Genomic DNA, 21391 nt, shown 5'->3' on the forward strand with positions numbered 1-21391 from the left:
AACACTAGACATTATGTGGTGTAGAACACTAGACATTATGTGGTATAGAACACTATACATTATGTGGTATAGAACACTAGACATTATGTGGTATAGAACACTAGACATTATGTGGTGTAGAACACTAGACATTATGTGGTATAGAACACTAGACATTATGTGGTATAGAACACTAGACATTATGTGGTATAGAACACTAGACATTATGTAGTATAGAACACTAGACATTATGTGGTTTAGAACACTAGACATTATGTGGTATAGAACACTAGACATTATGTGGTATAGAACACTAGACATTATAATATGTAGTATAGAACACTAGACATTATGTGGTATAGAACACTAGACATTATGTGGTATAGAACACTAGACATTATGTGGTATAGAACACTAGACATTATGTGGTATAGAACACTAGACATTATGTGGTATAGAACACCAGACATTATGTGGTATAGAACACTAGACATTATGTGGTATAGAACACTAGACATTATGTGGTGTAGAACACTAGACATTATGTGGTATAGAACACTAGACATTATGTGGTATAGAACACTAGACATTATGTGGTATAGAACACCAGACATTATGTGGTGTAGAACACTAGACATTATGTGGTATAGAACACTAGACATTATGTGGTGTAGAACACTAGACATTATGTGGTATAGAACACTAGACATTATGTGGTATAGAACACTAGACATTATGTGGTATAGAACACTAGACATTATGTGGTATAGAACACTAGACATTATGTGGTATAGAACACTAGACATTATGTGGTATAGAACACTAGACATTATAACATGTGGTGTAGAACACTAGACATTATGTGGTATAGAACACTAGACATTATAACATGTGGTGTAGAACACTAGACATTATGTGGTATAGAACACTAGACATTATGTGGTATAGAACACTAGACATTATGTGGTATAGAACACTAGACATTATGTGGTATAGAACACTAGACATTATGTGGTATAGAACACTAGACATTATGTGGTATAGAACACTAGACATTATGTGGTATAGAACACTAGACATTATGTGGTGTAGAACACTAGACATTATAATATGTGGTGTAGAACACTAGACATTATGTGGTATAGAACACTAGACATTATGTGGTATAGAACACTAGACATTATGTGGTATAGAACACTAGACATTATGTGGTGTAGAACACTAGACATTATGTGGTATAGAACACTAGACATTATGTGGTATAGAACACTATACATTATGTGGTATAGAACACTAGACATTATGTGGTATAGAACACTAGACATTATGTGGTGTAGAACACTAGACATTATGTGGTATAGAACACTAGACATTATGTGGTATAGAACACTAGACATTATGTGGTATAGAACACTAGACATTATGTAGTATAGAACACTAGACATTATGTGGTTTAGAACACTAGACATTATGTGGTATAGAACACTAGACATTATGTGGTATAGAACACTAGACATTATGTGGTATAGAACACTAGACATTATGTGGTATAGAACACTAGACATTATGTGGTATAGAACACTAGACATTATGTGGTATAGAACACTAGACATTATGTGGTATAGAACACTAGACATTATGTGGTATAGAACACTAGACATTATGTGGTATAGAACACTAGACATTATGTGGTATAGAACACTAGACATTATGTGGTATAGAACACTAGACATTATGAGGTATAGAACACTAGACATTATGTGGTATAGAACACTAGACATTATGTGGTGTAGAACACTAGACATTATAATATGTGGTGTAGAACACTAGACATTATGTGGTATAGAACACTAGACATTATGTGGTATAGAACACTAGACATTATGTGGTAAAGAACACTAGACATTATGTGGTATAGAACACTAGACATTATGTGGTATAGAACACTAGACATTATGTGGTATAGAACACTAGACATTATGTGGTATAGAACACTAGACATTATAACATGTGGTGTAGAACACTAGACATTATGTGGTATAGAACACTAGACATTATAACATGTGGTGTAGAACACTAGACATTATGTGGTATAGAACACTAGACATTATGTGGTATAGAACACTAGACATTATGTGGGGTAGAACACTAGACATTATGTGGTATAGAACACTAGACATTATGTGGTATAGAACACTAGACATTATGTGGTGTAGAACACTAGACATTATAATATGTGGTGTAGAACACTAGACATTATGTGGTATAGAACACTAGACATTATGTGGTATAGAACACTAGACATTATGTGGTATAGAACACTAGACATTATGTGGTATAGAACACTAGACATTATGTGGTGTAGAACACTAGACATTATAATATGTGGTGTAGAACACTAGACATTATGTGGTATAGAACACTAGACATTATGTGGTATAGAACACTAGACATTATGTGGTGTAGAACACTAGACATTATGTGGTATAGAACACTAGACATTATGTGGTATAGAACACTAGACATTATGTGGTATAGAACACTAGACATTATGTGGTATAGAACACTAGACATTATGTGGTATAGAACACTAGACATTATGTGGTGTAGAACACTAGACATTATGTGGTATAGAACACTAGACATTATGTGGTATAGAACACTATACATTATGTGGTATAGAACACTAGACATTATGTGGTATAGAACACTAGACATTATGTGGTGTAGAACACTAGACATTATGTGGTATAGAACACTAGACATTATGTGGTATAGAACACTAGACATTATGTGGTATAGAACACTAGACATTATGTAGTATAGAACACTAGACATTATGTGGTTTAGAACACTAGACATTATGTGGTATAGAACACTAGACATTATGTGGTATAGAACACTAGACATTATGTGGTATAGAACACTAGACATTATGTGGTATAGAACACTAGACATTATGTGGTATAGAACACTAGACATTATGTGGTATAGAACACTAGACATTATGTGGTATAGAACACTAGACATTATGTGGTATAGAACACTAGACATTATGTGGTATAGAACACTAGACATTATGTGGTATAGAACACTAGACATTATGTGGTGTAGAACACTAGACATTATAATATGTGGTGTAGAACACTAGACATTATGTGGTATAGAACACTAGACATTATGTGGTATAGAACACTAGACATTATGTGGTATAGAACACTAGACATTATGTGGTGTAGAACACTAGACATTATGTGGTATAGAACACTATACATTATGTGGTATAGAACACTAGACATTATGTGGTATAGAACACTAGACATTATGTGGTGTAGAACACTAGACATTATGTGGTATAGAACACTAGACATTATGTGGTATAGAACACTAGACATTATGTGGTATAGAACACTAGACATTATGTAGTATAGAACACTAGACATTATGTGGTTTAGAACACTAGACATTATGTGGTATAGAACACTAGACATTATGTGGTATAGAACACTAGACATTATGTGGTATAGAACACTAGACATTATAATATGTAGTATAGAACACTAGACATTATGTGGTATAGAACACTAGACATTATGTGGTATAGAACACTAGACATTATGTGGTATAGAACACTAGACATTATGTGGTATAGAACACTAGACATTATGTGGTGTAGAACACTAGACATTATGTGGTATAGAACACTATACATTATGTGGTATAGAACACTAGACATTATGTGGTATAGAACACTAGACATTATGTGGTGTAGAACACTAGACATTATGTGGTATAGAACACTAGACATTATGTGGTATAGAACACTAGACATTATGTGGTATAGAACACTAGACATTATGTAGTATAGAACACTAGACATTATGTGGTTTAGAACACTAGACATTATGTGGTATAGAACACTAGACATTATAATATGTAGTATAGAACACTAGACATTATGTGGTATAGAACACTAGACATTATGTGGTATAGAACAATAGACATTATGTGGTATAGAACACTAGACATTATGTGGTATAGAACACTAGACATTATGTGGTATAGAACACTAAACATTATGTGGTATAGAACACTAGACATTATGTGGTGTAGAACACTACACATTATGTGGTATAGAACACTAGACATTATGTGGTATAGAACACTAGACATTATGAGGTATAGAACACTAGACATTATGTGGTGTAGAACACTACACATTATGTGGGGTAGAACACTAGACATTATGTGGTATAGAACACTAGACATTATGTGGTATAGAACACTAGACATTATGTAGTATAGAACACTAGACATTATGTGGTTTAGAACACTAGACATTATGTGGTATAGAACACTAGACATTATAATATGTAGTATAGAACACTAGACATTATGTGGTATAGAACACTAGACATTATGTGGTATAGAACACTAGACATTATGTGGTATAGAACACTAGACATTATGTGGTATAGAACACTAGACATTATGTGGTATAGAACACTAAACATTATGTGGTATAGAACACTAGACATTATGTGGTGTAGAACACTACACATTATGTGGTATAGAACACTAGACATTATGTGGTATAGAACACTAGACATTATGAGGTATAGAACACTAGACATTATGTGGTGTAGAACACTACACATTATGTGGGGTAGAACACTAGACATTATGTGGTATAGAACACTAGACATTATGTGGTGTAAAACACTAGACATTATGTGGTGTAGAACACTAGACATTATGTGGTATAGAACACTAGACATTATGTGGTATAGAACACTAGACATTATGTGGTATAGAACACTAGACATTATGTTGTATAGAACACTAGACATTATGTGGTATAGAACACTAGACATTATGTGGCATAGAACACTAGACATTATGTGGTATAGAACACTAGACATTATGTGGTATAGAACACTAGACATTATGTGGTATAGAACACTAGACATTATGTGGTGTAGAACACTAGACATTATGTGGTATAGAACACTAGACATTATGTGGTATAAAACACTAGACATTATGTGGTATAGAACACTAGACATTATAATATGTGGTATAGAACACTAGACATTATGTGGTATAGAACACTAGACATTATGTGGTATAGAACACTAGACATTATGTGGTATAGAACACTAGACATTATGTGGTGTAGAACACTAGACATTATGTGGTATAGAACACTAGACATTATGTGGTGTAGAACACTAGACATTATGTGGTGTAGAACACTAGACATTATGTGGTATAGAACACTAGACATTATAATATGTGGTATAGAACACTAGACATTATGTGGTGTAGAACACTAGACATTATGTGGTATAGAACACTAGACATTATAATATGTGGTATAGAACACTAGACATTATAATATGTGGTGTAGAACACTCGACAAACAGTGAGCCACCGTATTCATGCATAAAGAAAAGCATTGTACGTTTGAATTTTGTAAAGTTCGTATGAGAGTGGTGTAAAAAATATTGTTATCAATCAATAAGGACAATACCTCCTGGCATTCACAACTTAGATGGAACGCTACTGAGGATGGTAGCTGACTCTATAGCCACTCCTATCTGTCATATCTTTAATCTGAGCCTAGAGGAAAGTCTTTGTCCTTAGGCCTGGAGGGAAGCCAAAGTCATTGCATTACCCAAGATTTGTAAATGGGCCTTTACTGGTTCTAACAGCAGACACAACAGCTTGCTGCCAGCTCTTAGCAAACTGTTTGAAAACATAGTGTTTGACCAAATACAATGCTATTTCTCTGTAAACAAATAAACAACAGACTTTCAGCCTGCTTATAGACAAGTGAACGCGGCATGTACTGCACTGACACAAATGACTGATGATTGGTTGAAAGAAATTGATAATAAGATCAATCAAATGTATTTTTAAAGCCCTTTTTACATCAGCCGTTGTCACAGAAACTATACAGAAACCGTACATCAGCTGATATCTCAAAGTGCTGTACAGAAACCCAGCCTAAAACCCCAAACAGCAAGCAATGCAGGTGTAGAAGCACGGTGGCTAGGAAAAACTCCCTAGAAAGGCCAAAACCTAGGAGGAAACCTAGAGAGGAACCAGGCTATGAGTGGTGGCCAGTCCTCTTCTGGTTGTGCCGGGTGGAGATTATAACAGAACATGGCCAAGATGTTCAAATGTTCATAAATGACCAGCAGGGTCAGATAATAATAATCACAGTGGTTGTAGAGGGTGCAACAGGTCAGTACCTCAGGCGTAAATGTCAGTTGTCTTTTCATAACCGAGCATTCAGAGTTAGAGACAGCAGGTGCAGTAGAGCGAGAGAGTTGAAAACAGCAGGTCCGGGCCAAGGTAGTACGTCCGGTGAACAGGTCAGGGTTCCATAGCCGCAGGCAGAACAGTTGAAACTGGAGCAGCAGCACGACCAGGTGGACTGGGGACAGCAAGGAGTCATCAAGCCAGGTAGTCCTGAGGCATGGTCCTAGGGCTCAGGTCCTCTGAGGGAAAAGGGAGAGGGAGAGAGAGAGTTAGAGTTAGAGGGAGCATACTTAAATTCAGACAGGACACCGGATAAGACATGAGAAATACTCCAGATATAACAGACTGACCCTAGCCCCCCGACACATTAACTATTGCAGCATAAATACTGGAGGCTGAGACAGGAAGGGTCGGGAGACCCTCGGACAGTGCCAACCAGGCAGGATATAACCCCACCCACTTTGCCAAAGCACAGTCCCCACACCATTAGAGGGATATCTTCAACCACCAACTTACTACCCTGAGACAAGGCAGAGTATAGTCCACGAAGATCTCCCCCACGGCACGAACCCGAGGGGGGTGCCAAACCCGGACAGGAAGATCACATCAGTGACTCAACCCACTCAAGTGACGCACCCCTACTAGAGACGGGATGGAAGAGCACCAGTAAGCCAGTAACTCAGCCTCCGTAGTAGGGTTAGAGGCAGAGAATCCTGGTGTAGAGAGGGGAACGTGCCAGGCAGAGACCGCAAGGGCAGTTCGTTGCTCCAGAGCCTTTCCGTTCACCTTCACACCGCTGGGCCAGACTACACTCAATCATATGACCCACTGAAGAGATGAGTCTTCAATAAAGACTTAAAGGACGAGACCGAGTCTGTCTCTTACATGGATAGGCAGACCATTCTATAAAAATAGAGATCTATAGGAGAAAGCCCTGCCTCTAGCTGTTTGCTTAGACATTTTAGGGACAGTAAGGAGGCCTGTGTCTTGTGACCGTAGCGTACATGTAGTTATGTACGGCAGGACCAAATCGGAGAGATTGGTAGGAACAAGCCCATGTAATGCTTTGTAGGTTAGCAGTAAATCTTGAAATCAGCCCTAGCCTTAACAGCAGTGGTCACCAACCTTTTCTGAGTCAAGATCACTTTCGCAGTCAAAAAGCTGAGATCTACTGCTCAGATTTTGTTTGTTTTTACATTAATCTCAAACAAAACAGTTTAGTAGGAATGAGGTTTGGGCAGTAGGCCTAATACATTATCTGTCACACCCTGGCCTTAGTATTCTTTGTTTTCTTTATTATTTTAGTTAGGTCAGGGTGTGACATGGGGAATGTTTGTGTTTTGTTGGTTTTGGGTGTTTCTATGGTAAAGGGGTTATTGGGTGTAGTATATGGGTTTGTGTTGAGTTCAGATGTCTAGCGTTGTCTATGTATGTTTAGTTATCTAGGAGAGTCTATGGTTACCTGAATGAGTTCCCAATTAGAGACAGCTGATTTCGGTTGTCTCTGATTGGGAGCCTTATTTAGGGTAGCCATAGGCTTTCATTCGATGTGAGTAGTTGTCTATGTCAGAACGTTTGTAGCCTGTTGTATGTGCACGACGTTTATTAGCTTCACGATCGTTTGTTGTTTAGTTAGTTTGTATTAAGTGTTTCGTGTTTATTTTTCGTCATCTTTAAAATAAAAGAAGATGGCTTATTTTCCTAAAGCTGCGTTTTGGTCCATCAATCCGCCACACGATCGTGACATTATCACAGCATATTGGCTATATGATTGGCCTGCCAAAATTGTTAATCAGACCATATTCTATTTCAAAACTCGAGCTTTGATAACAAAATAGATCAGTTGGTTTAGCACTTGTGAGGCACTGTGGAGCTCTATGATGAATTGAAATAATTAGCTTTCTTATTGTACTGGACTGATGGTACCTGCATCTGATGGTCAACGAGGTCAAATCACGACGTCAGTGATCTTCAGGTCGAAAAGTCGGAGCTCTAGAAAGATGCCAGAGTTTCCGACTTGGAATTCCGAGTTGGATAACCGTTCAAAATGATTTTTCCCAACCGCCTCTCACGGTCCCTGCTCTCTCTTTCCTTTCCTTTGGTGAGACTGACCAGAGAGATGGGACACCGTCTTCCACCTGACGGCAAAACTCGACTCGCACCACATCTGCCTCATGCACAAATTCATGTTGTTCCTGTGACCAGAGAAAGTAAAATTTTCCTTCATATTAAAATCGACACGACGAGCTGCTAATAATAATAAAAGGCAGGGCTACTCATTCATTGCAGCTGCAGCCTGAGCGGAAGTACGGAGAAGCGCGTTTTGTAATAGTGTTGAATAAAAACAGTGACTCTGTGGTCATGGTTAAAAGTTACTAAATCTTACGTAGGCTAGTAGCCAATTAAACTTGGCTGTGGTCAGAGTCATGGAAGCTCTGTATCCACGGTGATTTGAGCTATCCGATTGGGCAACGCAGTAGGTGCACTCGATTTAGTCACAGATGTGCCGGTCCGCCGGGTAGGTGGAGTTTGTCTCGTAGGAACACTTTGCTTACCCGGTGCGCAGGACTTTTGAATCAAGTGCACCTACCGGCAACAGCTCACCACGATAAAAAAAAAAGAAGGAACGCATGCCTTTATCGTTCGTTGGCTTTTCTACAGAAATATTTGGTGATCGACTAGGCATGCCTTCATCGCGATCGACTGGTTGGCGACCACTGCTTTACAGGAAGCCAGTGTAGAGAGGCAAGCAATAATAAAAGTTACAATATTAATATTAATAATAATTAATAATAATAAATAATTAATAATTATTAATAAAATACGAGTAATATGATCACATGTTTTGGTTCTAGTCAAAATTCTAGCTGCAGTGTTTAGCCATAACCGAAGGTAATTTAGTGCTTTATTTTACTTTATCCGGGTAAGACGATTATAAGAGCTGTACTATTAAATTTTAGTGTAACCTTTTGATATTGTTCACCATAACCTGTTGTTAAGAAAACGTTATGGCTTTTCAACCTATCTATCTAATATAACTCAGAGGGTTTCCTTTAATGGAAGTTTCTCCCATGTCAAATGTGAAGTGTGGTGTTCCACAGGGCAGCTGTCTAGGCCCTATACGCTTATCTATTTTTACCAATGACCTGCCACTGGCATTAAACAAAGCCTTTTGGAAAGGGTGGTCAGTAATAAACTGGTCCTGAACATCTCTAAAACTAAGAGCATTGTATTTGGTACGAATCATTCCCTAAGTTCTAGACCTCAGCTGAATCTGGTAATGAATGGTGTGGCTGCTGAGGAGACTAAATTACCTGGTGTTACCTTAGATTGTAAACTGCCATGGTCAAAACATATGGATTGAATGGTTGTAAAGATGGGGAGAGGTCTGTCCGTAATAAAGAGATGTTCTGCATTTTTGACACCACACTCAACAAAGCAAGTCCTGCAGGCTCTAGTTTTATCTTATCTTGATTATTGTCCAGTCATGTGGTCAAGTGCTGCTAAGGAATAACTAGTTAAGCTACAGCTGGCCCAGAACAGAGCGGCACGTCTTGCTCTTCATTGTAATCAGAGGGGTAATACAGTACCCATTTTACAGTACCCATTTCATGAACCAAAAGTATGTGGACACCTGCTCATTGAACACCTCATTCCAAAATCATGGGCGTTAATATGGAGTTGGTCCCCCCTTTGATGCTATAACAGCCTCCACTCTTCTGGGAAGGCTTTCCACTAGATGTTGGAACATTGTTGCGGGGACTTGCTTCCATTCAGCCACAGGAGCATTAGTGAGGTCATGCACTGATGTTGGAAAATTAGGCCTGGCTCGCAGTCAGTGTTCCAATTCATCCCAAAGGTGTTCGATGGGGTTGAGTTCAGGGGTCTGTGCGGGCCAGTCAAGTTCTTCCACACTGATCTCGCTTTGTGCACATTCTGAAACAGGAAAGGGCCTTCCCCAAACTGTTGCTAGACAGTGCAGAATTGGCTAGAATGTCATTGTTTGCTATAGCGTTAAGATTTCCCTTTACTGGAACTAATCGGCCCTAACCATGAAAAACAGCCCCAGACCATTATTCCTCCTCCACCAAACTTTACATTTGGCACTATGCATTGGGGCGGGTAGCGTTCTCCTGACATCCGCCAAACCCAGATTCATCCGTCTGACTGCCAGATGGTGAAGCGTGGTTCACCACTCCAGAGAACGTGTTCCCACTGCTCCAGAGTCCAATGGCGGCGAGCTTTACATCACTCCATCCGACGCTTGGCATTGCACATGGTGATCGTAGGCTTGTGTGCGGCTGCTCGGCCATGGAAACCCATTTCATGAAGTTCCAAACAAACAGTTATTGTGTTGATGTTGCTTCCAGAGGCAGTTTGGAACTCAGTAGTGAGTGTTGCAATTGAGGACAGACCATTTTTACACGCTACACGCTTCATTACTAAGCGGTCCCGTTCTGTGAGCTTGTGTGGCCTACCACTTCGCAGCTGAGCTGTTGTTGCTCCTAGACATTCCACTTCACAATAACAGCACTTACAGTTGACCGGTGCAGCTCTAGCAGGGCAGAAATTTGACAAACTGACTTGTAGGAAAGGTGGCATCCTATGACGGTGCCACGTTGAAAGTCACTGAGCTCTTCAGTACGGGCCATTCTACTGACAATGTTTGTCTATGGAGATTGCATGGCTTTGTGCTATACATCTGTTAGCAACGGGGCTACTAATGTGAAGGGTGCGTCCACATACAGTACAGTACTTTTGTATATATAGTGTATAAATACTATGCATGCCAGTCATTCTTGGCTAAGAGTTGAGGAGAGACTGACTACATCACTTCTCCTTTTAATAAAAAACATTAATGTGACAAACACACTTACCCCACCAGACATGCCACCAGGGGTCTTTTTCACATTCCCTAAATCCAGAACAAATTCAAGAAAGTGTACAGTATTGTACATAGCATGGAACTAGATTCCATCTCATATTGCTCAAATGAACAGCAAACCTGGTTGAAAAAAAAACATAAATCAACACCTCACAGCACAAAGCCTCTCCCCTGTTTGACCTAGATAGTTTGTGTGTATGTATTGATGTAGGATGTAGGATATGTGTGCTGTTTTCATGTAGTTCTGTCCTTAACCTGTTCTTGTCTATTAATGTTCTGTATTATGTTTCATGTTCTTTGTGGACCCCAGGAAGAGTAGCTGCACAGCTAGTGGGGGATCCTAATAAAATAACACTGCTCGGTATTCTAACAGTCCAGTCTCTATTCCCACTAGTCAGTCTCTAACAGTCCAGTCTCTATTCCCACTAGTCAGTCTCTAACAGTCCAGTCTCTATTCCCACTAGTCAGTCTCTAACAGTCCAGTCTCTATTCCCACTAGTCAGTCTCTAACAGTCCAGTCTCTATTCCCACTAGTCAGTATTCTAACAGTCCAGTATCTATTCCCACTGTTCGGTATTCTAACAGTCCAGTCTCTATTCCCACTAGTCAGTCTCTAACAGTCCAGTCTCTACTCCCACTAGTCAGTCTCTAACAGTCCAGTCTCTCCTCCCACTAGTCAGTCTCTAACAGTCCAGTCTCTATTCCCACTGTTCGGTATTCTAACAGTCCAGTCTCTATTCCCACTAGTCAGTCTCTAACAGTCCAGTCTCTATTCCCACTGTTCGGTATTCTAACAGTCCAGTCTCTATTCCCACTAGTCAGTCTCTAACAGTCCAGTCTCTATTCCCACTGTTCGGTATTCTAACAGTCCAGTCTCTATTCCCACTAGTCAGTCTCTAACAGTCCAGTCTCTATTCCCACTGTTCGGTATTCTAACAGTCCAGTCTCTATTCCCACTAGTCAGTCTCTAACAGTCCAGTCTCTATTCCCACTAGTCAGTCTCTAACAGTCCAGTCTCTATTCCCACTAGTCAGTCTCTAACAGTCCAGTCTCTATTCCCACTGTTCGGTATTCTAACAGTCCAGTCTCTATTCCCACTAGCCAGTCTCTAACAGTCCAGTCTCTATTCCCACTAGTCAGTCTCTAACAGTCCAGTCTCTATTCCCACTGTTCGGTATTCTAACAGTCCAGTCTCTATTCCCACTAGTCAGTCTCTAACAGTCCAGTCTCTATTCCCACTGTTCGGTATTTTAACAGTCCAGTCTCTATTCCCACTAGTCAGTCTCTAACAGTCCAGTCTTGTCTCTATTCCCGCTGGTCAGTATTCTAACAGTCCAGTCTCTATTCCCACTAGTCAGTCTCTAACAGTCCAGTCTCTATTCCCACTAGTCAGTCTCTAACAGTCCAGTCTATTCCCACTGTTCGGTATTCTAACAGTCCAGTCTCTATTCCCACTAGTCAGTCTCTAACAGTCCAGTCTCTATTCCCGCTGGTCAGTATTCTAACAGTCCAGTCTCTATTCCCACTAGTCAGTCTCTAACAGTCCAGTCTCTATTCCCACTGTTCGGTATTCTAACAGTCCAGTCTCTATTCCCACTAGTCAGTCTCTAACAGTCCAGTCTCTATTCCCACTGTTCGGTATTCTAACAGTCCAGTCTCTATTCCCACTAGTCAGTCTCTAACAGTCCAGTCTCTATTCCCACTAGTCAGTCTCTAACAGTCCAGTTTCTATTCCCACTGTTCGGTATTTTAACAGTCCAGTCTCTATTCCCACTAGTCAGTCTCTAACAGTCCAGTCTTGTCTCTATTCCCGCTGGTCAGTATTCTAACAGTCCAGTCTCTATTCCCACTAGTCAGTCTCTAACAGTCCAGTCTCTATTCCCACTAGTCAGTCTCTAACAGTGTGTTTCCTTCTCTCCTCAGAGTCCTCCCTCGGTGCCCAGTGGAGAAGCTTTCAGATGGTTCTTCTAGAGGTCGAACAACAACTGAAAAGGATAACTACTGCTACTCTAGAACTAGTCTATAACTAGTCTATAACTAGTCTACAAACTAGTCTATAACTAGTAACTTTTTTCAGTTCTTCACCTCGTGACTGGTTCCTCTCTTACCATAGAAATAGAGTCTATAGAACTGGCCCCCCACCCCTTCCCCCAGTCAGTGATGTCGTGATGGGGCCCGAGATTCTGTCTCTATACTCTCTACCTCCTTTCACACACACACAAAAAAATAAATAGTTCTGACTCTTCCTCACTTTAGCCCAGTCAGTCCGATGTGTTTTTAGGACAGTACATGACATGCAGTGGAGCAGAAACCTTTAGAACTCAGGAGGTTCCTCTCATGTTCTGATGTTTACAACTACAAACCTGACTGCAGCTGTCACAGAACGTTTCCCGGGAAACATGTAAGGCCGTGTGTTCAAATGGCACCCTATTCCCTGTTTGAATTTGACATATACTGCATTATACAGTGCATTACTTTGAATGTAGTGCACTGTGGAGGGTAATAGGATGCTGTTTGGGATGCTTTTCACTGAATAAGCCCCTCCTCTCTAACTGCCTGGGACCCTTTCATTGAATAAGCCCCTCCTCTCTAACTGGCTGGGACCCTTTCGTTGAATAAGCCCCTCCTCTCTAACTGGCTGGGACCCTTTCGTTGAATAAGCCCCTCCTCTCTAACTGCCTGGGACCCTTTCGTTGAATAAGCCCCTCCTCTCTAACTGGCTGGGACCCTTTTCGCTGAATAAGCCCCTCCTCTCTAACTTCCTGGGACCCTTTCATTGAATAAGCCCCTCCTCTCTAACTGGCTGGGACCCTTTTCGCTGAATAAGCCCCTCCTCTCTAACTTCCTGGGACCCTTTCATTGAATAAGCCCCTCCTCTCTAACTGGCTGGGACCCTTTTCGCTGAATAAGCCCCTCCTCTCTAACTGCCTGGGACCCTTTCATTGAATAAGCCCCTCCTCTCTAACTGGCTGGGACCCTTTCATTGAATAAGCCCCTCCTCTCTAACTGGCTGGGACCTTTTTCATTGAATACGTTCCTCCTCTCTAACTGGCTGGGACCCTTTCATTGAATAAGCCCCTCCTCTCTAACTGGCTGGGACCTTTTTCATTGAATACGTTCCTCCTCTCTAACTGGCTGGGACCCTTTTCATTGAATAAGCCCCTCCTCTCTAACTGGCTGGGACCCTTTCATTGAATACGTTCCTCCTCTCTAACTGGCTGGGACCCTTTCATTGAATAAGCCCCTCCTCTCTAACTGGCTGGGACCCTTTTCATTGAATACGTTCCTCCTCTCTAACTGGCTGGGACCCTTTCATTGAATAAGCCCCTCCTCTCTAACTGGCTGGGACCTTTTTCATTGAATACATTCCTCCTCTCTAACTGGCTGGGACCTTTTTCATTGAATACGTTCCTCCTCTCTAACTGGCTGGGACCCTTTCATTGAATACGTTCCTCCTCTCTAACTGGCTGGGACCCTTTCATTGAATACGTTCCTCCTCTCTAACTGGCTGGGACCCTTTCATTGAATACGTTCCTCCTCTCTAACTGGCTGGGACCCTTTCATTGAATACGTTCCTCCTCTCTAACTGGCTGGGACCCTTTCATTGAATAAGCCCCTCCTCTCTAACTGGCTGGGACCCTTTCATTGAATAAGCCCCTCCTCTCTAACTGGCTGGGACCCTTTCATTGAATAAGCCCCTCCTCTCTAACTGGCTGTCGCATGGATTATAACGTGTTTTGTTTTTTGAAAGGTTACAAAACGTTTGTAAATTGACGTCGTGATTCCTCCATGTGTCGAGTAATAAAATGGTTTTAAATAATGTACGTGTGTGTGGGTGGTGTGTGGTGTGTGTGTGTGTGTGTGTGTGTGTGAGTAGGGGGAGGGTGAATATGTAGAGCAGTACTGTTATAACACAGAATGTCTGCTGGTTGCATCATGCAGCCATTTGTCAGCATTAGCGTTTTCAATCCTGCAAATGTGTGTGTGTGTTTGTGTGCATGTGTGTGTGTACTGTGTGTGCGTGTGCGTGTGTGTGTGTGCGTGTGCGTGTGCGTGTGTGTGTGTGTGTGTGTGTGTGTGGTCCTGTCATTGCCTCTCTCTCTGCTGTAATGGTGTAGCTATCAGAACTCTCGTCTCTCCATGACGACCTGTGTTACTAGGCAACAGAGATAACAATGGAATTGTGCCTTGTGTTCCAGAATGTGGGAGGGGCTCCGAGCTCATCTCATCTCCCCTCATTTATTTTGCAGACATTTTCTACTGAATCCTCTCACACACACACACACACACACACACACACACACACACACACACACACACACACACACACACACACACACACACACACACACACACACACACACACAGTACACACACACAGTAAACAAACACACACACACACACAGTAAACAAACACACACACACACACACACACACACACACACACACACACACACACACACAGTACACACACACACAAACACACACACACACACAGTAAACAAACACACACACACACACACACACACACACACACACACACACACACTAAACACACACACAGTACACACACAGTAAACACACACACACACACACACACACACACACACACACACACACACACACACACACACACAGTACACACACAGTAAACACACACACACACAGTAAACACAAACAGTACACACACAGTAAACACACAGTAAACACACACACACACAGTAAACACAAACAGTACACACACAGTACACACAGTACACACACACACACACACAGTACACACACAGTAAGCACACACAGTAAACACACACCGTAAACACACAGTACACACACACACAGTACACACAGTACACACACAGTAAACACACACAGTAAGCACACACAGTAAACACACACCGTAAACACACAGTACACACACACACGGTAAACACACACACACACAGTACACACACAGTAAACACACACAGTAAGCACACACAGTAAACACACACACAGTAAACACACACACACACACACAGTACACACACACAGTACACACACAGTACACACACAGTACACACACAGTACACACACAGTACACACACAGTAAACACCCACAGTAAACACACACAGTAAACACACACACAGTACACACACAGCACACACACAGTAAACACACACAGTACGCACACAGCGTGTTTATAACCGTGTTCTGTTTGTAGACCTGAGAGTGTCAGACAGACCCAGGAGACGGTTGCAGAATATGATGACATTGAATGCAACGCATAAGGTCACTACACGATAGACACACACACACACACACACACACACACACACACACACACACACACACACACACACACACACACACACTGTGCACGCAGACACACACTGTGCACGCACACTAAACACACACACAGTACACACACCCACAGACACACCTTCCAAGTAAAAATGACATTCACATGTGAATTACCGTGCTGCATATATTCTCTATATGGTCGTCTGTGTAACGACACACTATATTAAAATCACGTTATAATATAATCCTATAACAATGTGTAATAACATGATAATATATGTGTTATGATGGGATTATTATATAATAATATAATCCTATAATAATGACGTAATCATCTATTAACGTATGGATATTAGGAACGCTGCTAATAACCGAATAACTGTGAGCTCGTGAAACGTAATCATCACACCATCCCCCTCCCCCCCTCCCTCCCCAAGGACTCATTCCTCTAGCCGAGTGGCGGGTGCGGGAGCGCGACCCCGTCACTTAGCGACGTCGCCGACACCTCCCCGGGGCCGCGCTCTACCGCTCCAGCTCCTCCCAACACACAGACACAGTACCGCCGCTGCTGCCGCCTTTAACTGTTTCCTGATGGTTTGATACGTTATCTGTTTCCTGATGGTTTGATACGTTATCTGTTTCCTGATGGTTTGATACGTTATCTGTTTCCTGATGGTTTGATAGGTTATCTGTTTCCTGATGGTTTAATACGTAATCTGTTTCCTGATGGTTTGATAGGTTATCTGTTTCCTGATGGTTTGATACGTTATCTGTTTCCTGATGGTTTGATAGGTTATCTGTTTCCTGATGGTTTGATAGGTTATCTGTTTCCTGATGGTTTAATGCGTTATCTGTTTCCTGATGGTTTGATAGGTTAACTGTTTCCTGATGGTTTGATAGGTTAACTGTTTCCTGATGGATTGATAGGTTAACTGTTTCCTGATGGTTTGATAGGTTATCTGTTTCCTGATGGTTTAATACGTATCTGTTTCCTGCCCCGTGGGCTAGCGATAAAGGAGGAGGTTGTAAAGGGGGACTCTGGGATACATAGAAGTCACCTCATTAGACTGTTTAGGTCCATTGATTGTAATCAATTTAAATGAACATCCAACGGCAGTTCCGTTATTCTAAGTGCAAATATCAGTTTAAAAAGCATCATGATTTCAGTAGGTTACATAAAATGACACGTCAGTGCAATTACTGTAAAGCTTTGAAAACTCCAGTGGTTTACAATAAGAACTGATTGTTACTGTAAGGCCTTGAAAACTCCAGTGGTTTACAATAAGAACTGATTGTTACTGTAAAGCCTTGAAAACTCCAGTGGTTTACAATAAGAACTGATTGTTACTGTAAGGCCCTGAAAACTCCAGTGGTTTACAATAAGAACTGATTGTTACTGTAAAGCCTTGAAAACTCCAGTGGTTTACAATAAGAACTGATTGTTACTGTAAAGCCTTGAAAACTTCAGTGGTTTACAATAAGAACTGATTGTTACTGTAAAGCCTTGAAAACTCCAGTGGTTTACAATAAGAACTGATTGTTACTGTAAAGCCTTGAAAACTCCAGTGGTTTACAATAAGAACTGATTGTTACTGTAAGGCCCTGAAAACTCCAGTGGTTACTGTAAGGCCCTGAAAACTCCAGTGGTTTACAATAAGAACTGATTGTTACTGTAAGGCCTTGAAAACTCCAGTGGTTTACAATAAGAACTGATTGTTACTGTAAAGCCTTGAAAACTTCAGTGGTTTACAATAAGAACTGATTGTTACTGTAAAGCCTTGAAAACTCCAGTGGTTTACAATAAGAACAGATTGTTACTGTAAAGCCTTGAAAACTCCAGTGGTTTACAATAAGAACTGATTGTTACTGTAAAGCCTTGAAAACTCCAGTGGTTTACAATAAGAACTGATTGTTACTGTAAAGCCTTGAAAACTCCAGTGGTTTACAATAAGAACTGATTGTTACTGTAAAGCCTTGAAAACTCCAGTGGTTTACAATAAGAACAGATTGTTACTGTAAAGCCTTGAAAACTCCAGTGGTTTACAATAAGAACTGATTGTTACTGTAAGGCCTTGAAAACTCCAGTGGTTTACAATAAGAACAGATTGTTACTGTAAGGGCTGGATAATCAACTAGATTCAGCCACTGGACAATGTTTTCCTGTTTGACCAAAACATAATAATTTCAAACCTGACTTACATTTGTATACGATCACGTGTCTCCCTATTGTGCATGGGAATACTTGAGAACAGATTTCTTAAATAGAAATCACTTAGAGCTGATTTCCTGGTGTTATTCCAGTCTTTTATGTCCAACAATTTCAAAAGTACAGTGGCAAGAAAAAGTATGTGAACCCTTTGGAACTGCCTGGATATCTATATAAATTGGTCGTAACATTTGATCTGATGTTCATCTAGGTCACAACAATAGACAAACACAGACTGCTTAAACTAATAACACACAAACAATTATACGTTTGCATGTCTTTATTGAGCACACCGTGTAAACATTCACAGTGCAGGGTGGGAAAAGTATGTGAACCCTTGGATTTAATAACTGTTTGACCCTCCTTTGGCAGCAATAACCTCAACCAAACTTTTTCAACCGTTCTCAACCAAACGGTCAGGAGGAATTTTGGACCGTTCCTCTTTATAAAACTGTTTCAGTTCAGCAAAATTCGTGGGATGTCTGGTGTGAACTGCTCTCTTGAGGTCATGCAACAGCATCTCAATCAGGATGAGGTCAGGACTGGGCCACTCCAGAATGCATATTTGCTTCTGTTGAAGCCATTCTGTTGTTGATTTACTTCTGTGTTTTGGGTTGTTGTCCTGTTGCATCACCCAACTTCTGTTGAGCTTCAATTGGAGGAAAGATTGCCTAACATTCTCCTGCAAAATGTCTTGATAAACTTGGGAATTTATTTTCTGTCGATGACAGCAAGCTGTCCAGTCCCTGAGGCAGCAAAGCAGCCCCAAACCATGATGTTCCCTCCACCAGACTTTACAGTTGGGAGGAGGTTTTGATGTTGGTGTGCTCTGCCTTTTTTTCTCCACACATAATGTTTTGTTATTTTATTAGGATCCCCATTAGCTGTTGCAAAAACAGCAGCTACTCTTCCCGGGGTCCACACAAAACATGAAACATAATACAGAACATCAATAGACAAGAACAACTCAAGGAGAGAACTACATACATTTAAAAAAAAAGGCACTATATATATCAATACATACACACAAACTATCTAGGTCAAATAGGGGAGTGGCGATGTACCGTGAGGTGTTGCTTTATCTGTTTTTTTCAACCAGGTTTGCTGTTTATTTGAGCAATATGAGATGGAATCTAGTTCCATGCTATGTACAATACTGTACACTTTCTTGAATTTGTTCTGGATTTAGGGACTGTGAAAAGACCCCTGGTGACATGTCTGGTGGGATAAGTGTGTGTCAGAGTTGTGTGTAAGTTGAATATGCAAACAATTTGGGATTTAATACATTAATGTTTCTTATAAAAAGAAGAAGTGATGCAGTCAGTCTCTCAACTCTTAGCCAAGAGAGACTGGCATGCATAGTACACTGCTCAAAAAAATAAAGGGAACACTTAAACAACACAATGTAACTCCAAGTCAATCACACTTCTGTGAAATCAAACTGTCCACTTAGGAAGCAACACTGATTGACAATACATTTCACATGCTGTTGTGCAAATGGAATAGACAAAAGGTGGAAATTATAGGCAATTAGCAAGACACCCCCAATAAAGGAGTGGTTCTGCAGGTGGTGACCACAGACCACTTCTCAGTTCCTATGCTTCCTGGCTGATGTTTTGGTCACTTGTGAATGCTGGCGGTGCTTTCACTCTAGTGGTAGCATGAGACGGAGTCTACAACCCACACAAGTGGCTCAGGTAGTGCAGCTCATCCAGGATGGCACATCAATGCGAGCTGTGGCAAGAAGGTTTGCTGTGTCTGTCAGCGTAGTGTCCAGAGCATGGAGGCGCTACCAGGAGACAGGCCAGTACATCAGGAGACGTGGAGGAGGCCGTAGGAGGGCAACAACCCAGCAGCAGGACCGCTACCTCCGCCTTTGTGCAAGGAGGAGCACTGCCAGAGCCCTGCAAAATGACCTCCAGCAGGCCACAAACGTGCAGCTACGACCCGGTCCGTTTTGTTTCACGTTTGTGACCTCATGAAAGACAACACAGCCACATTACCATAACTCTGTTTATACAGGTTCCTCAGTTATGAGGTTTGCATCTAATTCTTGTATAAAATGAATGAGTAAAGATGAAACTATTTGCGAAATGATGTAATGTGATATTTAGTCTTCTAAATGAGAGAATTGTTTTCATAAGTAAACTGATGCTCAATCAGCAGCCCAAGTGAATAGACATTGGTTGGAAATGATGAACCCAACCCTTTTTTCTACATTTCTATAAAAGCCCCCGTGACGAAAAGTTACCTCAGTTCCAAATAACGGGAGGACTTGCCCTCCACGTTGAAAAGGGCTAGTTTCAACTATACAGGCCGGGAGACGTGAGGGCTGCCTCCACACGTGAACTTGGTATGAACTCTGAACTCTGAACCTAGGGAAGAAGTGCATACTAAACTAGCGTATATCAGACTGCAGCTGAACATATGTGCCAATCTAGTACGAGAAACAACGACCGACGAGGAAGCTTCTCCAGGGAGAGATGAACCTATCACACGACGACCCGGAAGAATCTACAAAGGTCAAAGGCCATCAACCTGAGCCTCACATCAGCAGCTCAACTATCGAAGCCAGCTTCACGTAAACACAATGCATTTCTTTAAAAAAATATATTTAATATTGAATATCCGAAACATACGATATACTTGCAGTCAAGCCGCTCAACGACCACACCAGTCATCCAACAGACTGCCATTCAGAGCGACACACAGAAGGATCCAGGGTCAATGCCCTGCTCAAGGGCACGTTGACAGATCTTCCACCAGGCCAAAA

General features: G+C 41.2%; 1 protein-coding gene across 1 annotated transcript in view; it reads left to right on the forward strand.

The window, feature by feature from the left end:
- LOC139561062 (uncharacterized) overlaps positions 1-14955 on the forward strand; it is a 28031-nt gene extending 13076 nt beyond the window's left edge. Inside the window, exon 2 of the mRNA XM_071377879.1 lies at positions 13055-14955. Coding sequence (XP_071233980.1) covers positions 13055-13102 — 48 coding nt within the window. The 3' untranslated portion in view covers positions 13103-14955. The remainder of the gene's footprint in view (positions 1-13054) is intronic.
- Positions 14956-21391: the final 6436 nt, after the last annotated feature.

The sequence above is a fragment of the Salvelinus alpinus genome, chromosome 31 (assembly GCF_045679555.1).
Source record: "Salvelinus alpinus chromosome 31, SLU_Salpinus.1, whole genome shotgun sequence".
In the NCBI taxonomy this organism is placed as follows: domain Eukaryota; kingdom Metazoa; phylum Chordata; class Actinopteri; order Salmoniformes; family Salmonidae; genus Salvelinus; species Salvelinus alpinus.